General features: G+C 35.7%; 1 protein-coding gene across 1 annotated transcript; it reads left to right on the plus strand.

The window, feature by feature from the left end:
* Window positions 1-130: 130 nt before the first annotated feature.
* LOC149654984 (uncharacterized) lies at window positions 131-6,633 on the plus strand. The gene is made up of 10 exons (XM_089844986.1): window positions 131-427; window positions 1,002-1,301; window positions 1,722-1,866; window positions 4,122-4,172; window positions 4,295-5,328; window positions 5,493-5,562; window positions 5,680-5,848; window positions 5,944-6,072; window positions 6,387-6,421; window positions 6,483-6,633. Exons 1-8 carry the CDS (start codon window positions 131-133, stop codon window positions 6,065-6,067), a joined length of 2,190 nt encoding a protein of 729 aa, XP_089701112.1. The 3' UTR covers window positions 6,068-6,072; window positions 6,387-6,421; window positions 6,483-6,633.
* The last annotated feature ends 2,211 nt before the right edge of the window (window positions 6,634-8,844 follow it).

Here is an 8,844-nt window from a genome sequence, read left to right on the forward strand (position 1 = left end):
ATCAACTTATCAAGGCGAACTATCTTCTTTAACGTTTTTGGTACGAAAGGGGTTTTTTCGCGACGATATTTTTCCTCGGGCTCTATCATGAGCAAATAAAACTTAGAACGGTTAACTGTATAAAAAAATCATGTTTTCGTTACATGCTGTACTAAGAAACTTGATTGACGACCTGAAAAATTTAGAAATTGGAGTGTCTTTATCTATTGAGGGTTTTCCGAGTATAGTTAAAGGATTTTTACACTGTATTGTTGGAGACAATTTAGGGTCCCACGATGTTGGCGGCTTTAATGAAAGCTTTAAGAGTGGATATTTGTGTCGATTTTGTGAAACATGTGTGCCAGATAATAATTTGTCAGAAATTAGCCAGCTTCGTACAAAAGAAACATACGAAATTTCAGTTACTAGGCTTCAATTAGCCGCGAAAGTAAGCGATAAAGTGAAACATGTTTCAGGAGTAAAGAAACAATCTTTTTCAACGAACTGACATACTTTCACCTGTTGCATTGGCCATGACATGCTTGAGGGTATCATATCATATGAATTAATGTTGTACATAAAAACCTTAACTGAAAAAGGTGGTTCACATATCCATAAATAAACGCGCTCTTTAAGAAATTTAAACTCTATGGGGCAGATGCCACAAGCGCACCTGCTCCATTGAAAGAAAATTCCAATAAACTGTCAGGAAACGCATCTCAAAATTGGTGTTTTATGCGACTTTTTACGGTTGTGGTTCATGATTATATCAAAAATGTTAACGACGAAGTTTGGACCTTAATACTTGCTCTTAAAGAGATATGTGAGTTAATATTTGCACCTATCATTTCTGAGGATCAGATTGCTATCTTAAATAATAAGATTTGTGATTATTTAGTCTTAAGACTAGAACTATTTAAGGACGTTTCATTAAGACCTAAGCACCACTATTTAAAGCACTAGCCGGCCCAAATTTTGGAACATGGACCATACGATTTGAAAGTTTTCATTTATATTTTAAGAAAATAGCTAGAAAAACTGCTAATTCTAGAAATATTACGAAAAGTATGGCGACGCTACACCAATTGCCACAAGCTTATTATAGTACTGGTAACTTATTTGAAGAAGACATTAAAGTGCCCAATAACCATTGTTTTGATCCAAAAGGATTAGGCTCTGAAATTCAGAAGTGTTTTAAAAAAATTTATAACTATGAAGGAGGAATGCCTACCTTTACCACGAAAATATCTATCAAGGGCACCAAATACGAGAAAGATCAGTTTCTTTTTATAAATGAAGATGATAATATTGGAATCTTTAACGTAGATCAAATCTCTTTTCCTATTGTGTTAGACTCAAATGTGTATTTTGTTATGAAATTATTGAAGGCGACTCATATCCCCTATATTCATGCTTATGAGCTTACTGCTAATGTCGAAGTAGAATTCTGTTGCCTGGATTATATAGAGCTTCCTGATTACTACCCTCTTATTTCCTACAGAGCTGGAAATTTAAAGCATTTAATTTAAAGCATTCAATTGCTTTTGTCTCATAAATAAAAATATCGCTAAAGTTATTTTCTGGGTCTATTTTTTTGTTATTTATATTTCCACATTCTCTGTTCTGTGTAGTTACATGTTTAACGGAGTGAGATCAATTGAGCCGACAATTGCACCTTTATTTCTGTTTTCCCTATTTGTATCATCTATTATTTTAACTGGTTTACGTGAAATTTATTTTAGGCACTGAGTTATACAATGGAAGAACTTACCATAGAGGAGCACATCAAAAAAGTGTTACCAAATTATAGTGGGGACGAGGTTAAAAACCTATTAGATGGCCTTCAGAACCTAGGAGTTGACTCACTCCATGATCTAAAAAACTGTGGTTGTAGAATCGGATTTAAAAGAAATAATGAAGCCGATACACGCTCGAAAGCACCTTTCAAGCTTAAAGAAAAGTAAGCATAGTGGCGATTCATATAATATTTGAACTATTTTTACCTCTCCGAGTGACGTATGTCACGGAGAAGTATTACAACGGCCGTGACTGTGTGTCTGTCTGTCTGTGTGTCTGTCTGTCAGACCCCACGTGACCGCGTTCGCAGTTTGCGTATCGGAGCAAACGTGTTCCCAATTTCCGGACTGCATTGACAGTTCACGGAAATTTGGGTTTGTCTCCTCTGGCTATTCTACTTGAGTTCCAACACCACCAGCTTTGGTTTTCGTCCACTCCACATGGACACTAGTCTGTACTTGCTAGCTTCCAAGCACAAACATCTTCTGTTCTTCGTCAATTTCACCTTGACACCAGCTTCTATGCACCACCATCTTCTGTTCTTCGTCAATTCCACATTGATACCAGCTTCTATGCACCACCATCTTCAGGTCTTTGTCCATTCCACCTTGACACCAGCTTCTATGCACCACCATCTTCTGTTCTTCGTCAATTCCACATTGACACCAGCTTCTATGCACCACCATCTTCAGGTCTTTGTCCATTCCACCTTGACACCAGCTTCTATGCACCACAATCTTCAGGTCTTTGTCCATTCCACATGGACGCCAGTCAGTCCATTCTGGCTTCTTTTCCTTCGTCATCGTTTGGTTTCAAGATATACGCGGCGATCGGCTAGGGTTACGAGAAACGTCTAGCCTCCCAATGGCAGGGCTTCCACCATCGGTTCACGCGAATGCGTTTTTATCTATTATTGGTTTCAAGATATACGCGGCGATCGGCTAGGGTTACGAGAAACGTCTAGCCTCCCAATGGCAGGGCTTCCACCATCGGTTCACGCGAATACGTTTTTTATCTACTATTATAATGGAAACGAATCGTATATATACCACAAAATTTGAAGAAAGCGGCCAGGAGGGGTACCCTTCACTTTAAACGTCAATATTAGCAAAGTTTCGAAAGAAAATAGGAACAACTTTATTTTAAACGATTTAACTATTTTTAAAGTTATTTACTGGCGATTAAAATAATTAATATCTATATCTATATAAATCAAAGTCCTGACTGACTGATAATCAACGCCCAGCCCAAACCGCTTGACCTAGAAGGCTGAAAATTTGCAGGAACGTTACTCATAGGTAGTAGGCGCGTACTAAGAAAGATTTTTCCAATCCGCCGCCATCTTAAAAAATGGCGCCCAGAAATGTAAAACATCTTCTCTATGCAATTAAGTAGGCGCGTTTCAACCGATTTTGCAAGTATTTAGTGCACTGGTTTGCTTTAACCTTAAGACGGGCTGAATTGTCTTTCGGGTTCGATTTTTCGCCATCTTTTAAAATGGCGGCCAAAAACTTAAAACCCTTCTTTATGGAATAATGTCCGCGTGAAAAGTAATAAAAAGTATCCCGACGGGCTGACGGACTGTGCCTGAGTGCCATCGCTCCTAGGGTGGTAAAAAAATATTAGTCATCCGTAAAATCTACACATTCTTTATATCATTTTAGATGGAAGTTCTTATTACACGCGAGCGACGCCGCGGGTAACGGCTAGTCATTTATATTTAATTAATTATTTAAGATAAACTTATTTCTATGTACTGACACAAGTGAGAGTTAATATAGAACGAGTAATGAAGATTGCATCTGAATCGAAACAGTACACGCATATCAAAGTTAATATAAAGCGAGTAGGGTGAAAAGTTCTCGTACAAAACGATAACATTTTCTTTTTGCAGAATATTAAATGGCAATACTTAAATATTTTTCGGCATTACGATTCTTTTAGTAGTTGTGTAGCTATAAAGCTCTGTTTCATCTCAATATTCCAAGAACATCTTTTGATATTAACATTTAAAATTTGGTGTTTACTTTTTAATTCATCTTTACTACATTTATATATAGTGTTAACGTAACTTTTAGCTTCATTAAATATTACGGATGTTAATACTTCATCTCTCCATACGTGTTGAAACGACTGGGTCTTTGAGATAAGATAACCTAGATCTTAACCATAATTGACCTTGTTTCGTGTCCTCTTATAGGAGGTCTTAACGGTTCAGATTGAGCCGAAAGTTAAATACACATTTAAGTGATAGATATTAGGTCCTCATTAGAATTATTGTGGATACGCAGGAAATTATTAAAACGCTTTAAACTAAATGATCATGGCAATATCTCGCCGATTAGAACTATGTATTTCCGGTTTGCCTCATTGGCTTGCGGACCTGTGTTTGGAAAGTAAATTCGTCTCGGCTCGGAGAGGTTTATTTTGGTTTCCCAACTTGTTAACTTTGAATGAGTGTTTCTCAAATACACTTTTTTGAAGCATGTTTACCTCTTAATACATTTGTTTATTTTAGAAGATAAAAAGGCTGGTAATGCGGAATCTATGCAAAATTTGGATACGTCGATTTCATCAGACCAAAATAAGGACCATGAAAGCTACACTTCTCTCGGTACCTCGGGTTCGTCTTCGGCTTTTAAAGTTGGCGTAAAGTCTTCTAACGGCACGAATATTGCAACATACAACTTGGATTTATTGCAACTTCCTGTCGAAGTACAAAATGCCCTTCACCAGAAGATTTTAATTGAAAAACCAGAAAGATGTGCTCTAGTAAAGCACGTAGTCGAGAGCGTTATGAACATTTTGCCAAGACCACTGAGGGCCGATTTAAAATTCGTTGCTCAAAAAATAGTTTGCCAATATCCACATTCCCTTCGAGATGGAGCTGGTGATAAAGTGATCGGATCTGGATATGGAAGTTTTTTGAACCAATTAATTAATCGCACTGAAAATACTCTTAGAAGCATGAAATCAAGAGTTAGGCGTGTTGCAAAGTCATCTAGTGCTGCTACGAAACACATGGATGCTGATACCTCCGGGGTAACTATTCAAGTCAAACGTAGTGTTTCAACCCCCGACAGCTATGGATGTGTGGATTTTGCACCTACCGTTTCAATTCCTCAAAAAGAAGTTATGGTCGAAGACAACAAATTATTGAAAAGAATGTTCCGAGAGACTGCCTACAACGATGAAGTCTCCAATCTATTTAAGAAGAATTACGCTTTGCAGCGTCTTGATATTAACGATGGCAAAGGAACACTGCACTTGAAAGATGAGCATCCCTATCTTTTTAAAGAGCAAGGGTTTTTTGCGTACGCCGAAGGACTTCTTGGATTCAATATTAAGCACCAACTAGTTGCCTCCTTGGAGAAGGAACTAGAAACCCACATTACTTTCTCCAAGCAACAGAAAAAAAAATCTACTTCGTTGAAAAACATTCTAACTTTATTGTCAGAATCTTCAGATGTTGAATGTGAAACTAGAATTCTCTTTTGTTTCATCGTTGAGTATTTCAAGGAAGATTTTTCCAAGCTTTTTCTCATAAGCCCGGTGAGCAAATAAAACATTAATATGACTTCTAGATTGTTAAATGCAAGGTAAAGCAATCGCTGTGAAAAAAGGGTCCAGAATGGGTTATTATTGATCATGGCTCAAAGCAGTTAAATTGGAAAATAATATTTTGTGACATTTTTAATGAAAGTCGTATTTCCTAGGCTAATGAGAGTTTTGCTGATATCGAAAGTAGAGCGGAATTTCCAAGTCACCCATGCGTTGTCGCTTTTGGTATGTACCTTTTAATATCTGGAAATTGCTATAGGGCGTGTAAACAAGAAACTGATTGACGAACATGAATTATAAATTGTAGTAATTTAAGGATATTTATGTGAATTTTGTTTTCAGGATCTTCCCTTTTAACCGCTACAGAATTTGCTATTGCAATTGGTAGCAGAGTGCTTTTTATTGGTTTGACGAGTTTTTTGTCTGCTATTGCTTTAATGCTTGGGGCTTATTATGTTTTTAACATCCAGTATCCAGATAAATTGTCTGTATCCTTGGAATACATTCAGAGGTGTGTAACTGTTCATATATTTTGTGTGCTGACTGAGCATGGTCTGACATTGCATCGTGAATATTGAAAAATAAATATTTGAACTAAATTTTCAGGAGGCTAATGTTAATTGACCCAATTAATGGAACTAAAGGAAAGAAAAATGGTGTCAACCGAAAAATCTTGACGTTGGCCAACTTGATTGCTGCTTCTCAGAGAAATCGGGACAGCAATGATTAAGAACAGTAAGTACACATTTCAAAAGAATTTATCTGGATTACATCCCTTGGCAATTGGTTTTGTTAATGTGCGATTTTACACACTGTATCACTTGGTCGTATAAGGATATATATCTAGGACCGATAAAATTACTATTAATATTATATAATTCACTATTTGCTCCGAGATTGCTAGTACTTTAAAAAAACTTATGATTAAACATATTAGAATTAATTTGTGTCTTATTGTCGGTAACCTGTAACATATTGAAACCAGGTGTAAAATTTCAATGACCAATCATCCCCTTGCTTAATTAAATGTGTCTTTATCTCATCGATAGGTAAGATTTAATTTAGAAAACTACAAAACTGTGAGGTATGTGATCTGGAAATTAGACACCTAGTTGCTGCAATGGCAAATTTAATTTCTTCTCTAGACTTTTTACGTCGTATTACAAGATGCTGTGCGTCGAACAAATACTCATTGATTTTCAAGAAAACAGGACCCAAAAGGGAAGGGTTTATTATTTTCATTTGCATAATAATTATGTAATAGCCAAATTTTTATAAATAAAAATGTTTGCAATATGTCAGAATTATTCGTTCAAGAACAACGGGAAAAAATAAAAATTTAAGAACCCACTACAACTAAATGACCTCTAATAAACTTGTTAGTGTAAAATTTGAAACACTCCAAATTGAATTTATGTAGGGGAATTACATCGTATTTACACTTATTTTCATGCGATTGAAAGTAAATTCTTTTATCTATTGGTTAAAAGTTACACGTGTTAGTTTTACCTTGAAATCAATTTTTACTTGTTATGTTAATTTTCGAATTACTTTAAAATGTATGCTGTGATGTGGTAGGGTCTGCTACTACTATTTTTTCAGATTTATTAAATGAATATTGACGTTTAAACATAATAATTTCTGTTGCTGAACAGAAAATTCGTCGGTTACATTACATTAAATTTTGCGGTACCAATGACAAATCAAAATGGCAAATACGTGAATTTTACGTCCACGTTTCATTATCATTTACGGTAAAACAAGAAAACGCGTGTCGCATTACCGCAATTGATACGGTCTAGTAGCATTCCATTTTACGGTACCAATGACAAATAAAAATGGCAAATTCGTGAATTTTAGGGCTAGGTTTCATTAAAATTTACGGTAAAACAAGAAAACGCGTGTCGCATTACCGCAATTGATACGGTCTAGTAGCATTACATTTTACGGTACCAATGACAAATGAAAATGGCAAATTCGTGAATTTTACGGCTAGGTTTCATTAACATTTATGGTAAATGTAGAAAAGGCGTGTCGCAGAAAGGCAATTGAAACGATCTAGTGGCATTACCTTTTACGGCACCAATGACAAATATAAGTGGCATATTCGTGAATTTTAGGGCTAGGTTTCATTAACATTTACGGTAAAACTGGAAATCGCATGTCGCATAACCGTAATTTATACGGTATAGTAGCATGAAAATTTGTCCGAGACTATAAAACAAATAGTTTTATAACAATACATTTAAGAGCCCGGAAGACGTACATTTTACGAAATGTCATTCAAAAAGTTTCCATACGAAAGTAAAATATTATTTTCAAATGCTGTTTATTTGACGTCATTTACTTAGTGTTAATCATGGCGCTGTTGCTGTATATTTTACTATAATATGGCAATAAGTTTTAATTCCAGCAAATCTTGGTTTTTTCTGTTGAGTTACATTAAAGTTGAGTGTGAAATTGACATTTTATTTTACCTTAATGCACCTTAATGCAATAGAATATGTTTTTAGACCATTAACTAAGGCTGGTCTTACTCTCAACTTCACGAAGTGTCACTTTGCTAAACCGTCTACATTAAATTTAGGTCATGAAATAGATAGCACAGGTATACATGTAAACCCGGCTAAAACCATAGCTTTTAAGCAGTTTCCTAGACCAACAGATGTTAAGTCTATCTCGCGTTTCTTAGGCTTTACGGGATGGCATAGTATTTTCGTACCCCATTATGCGGAGATAGTAGCTCCTTTATACCGTCTTAAGCGTAAGAACATCCAATGGGTCTGGAGTGAGCAATGTGAAGAAGCCTTCTTAAAATTAAAAGCAGCTATATTACATGCTAATGAGCATCCTGTTTACCATTATGATCCCAGTAAACATACGTACCTAACCACGGACGCTAGCAACATTGGTTTTGGTGCTATGCTTAGTCAACAAGAGGGAAAGGTAGAATATCCTATAGCTTACGCTTCTACCTTGCTTAATTAATCAAAAATGTCTTGATTAGAATCAAGTCCTAAAAAGTATCGATAAGACTGAGGTTATCACTTGACTGAAGGATCAGATATTAATTTTTCTTTTTAATTGAAACTTAAAGACATGCTTAAGAAAAAACAACGTTCCATTACCGTTTTCCGTTGAAATAACTTATTTTACAGGTAATCAATTTCAAAAATTTACTTATCTCGGGTTTTCGGGCGCAATTCCATTCCCCCAAAACATTTTATAATTACATTAATTACTTTTGAGAGAGTACGTGTATGACTTTGAGTTTTAAAAGGTTCCCCCATTTGTGCCCGGCATGCTTCGAACTTCGCATTGGAACAGTTGAAAACAATGGCGGAAAATTAAGTAGGGAAATTTAGATTTCTACTCGTGGTTATGCAAAATGATGTAATGTCTAGTGTACTACAGTCAACAGTCATACTGTTCATTCTCATAGCTCAGGACATGATTAATGGTACTCACCTATATCTCTCTATAGTTTCAAACAATGGTTAGAGACTA

This window comes from Phalangium opilio, unplaced genomic scaffold, assembly GCF_054372755.1.
Source record: "Phalangium opilio isolate 3A_F unplaced genomic scaffold, DU_Popi_V2 ptg000078l_1, whole genome shotgun sequence".
In the NCBI taxonomy this organism is placed as follows: domain Eukaryota; kingdom Metazoa; phylum Arthropoda; class Arachnida; order Opiliones; family Phalangiidae; genus Phalangium; species Phalangium opilio.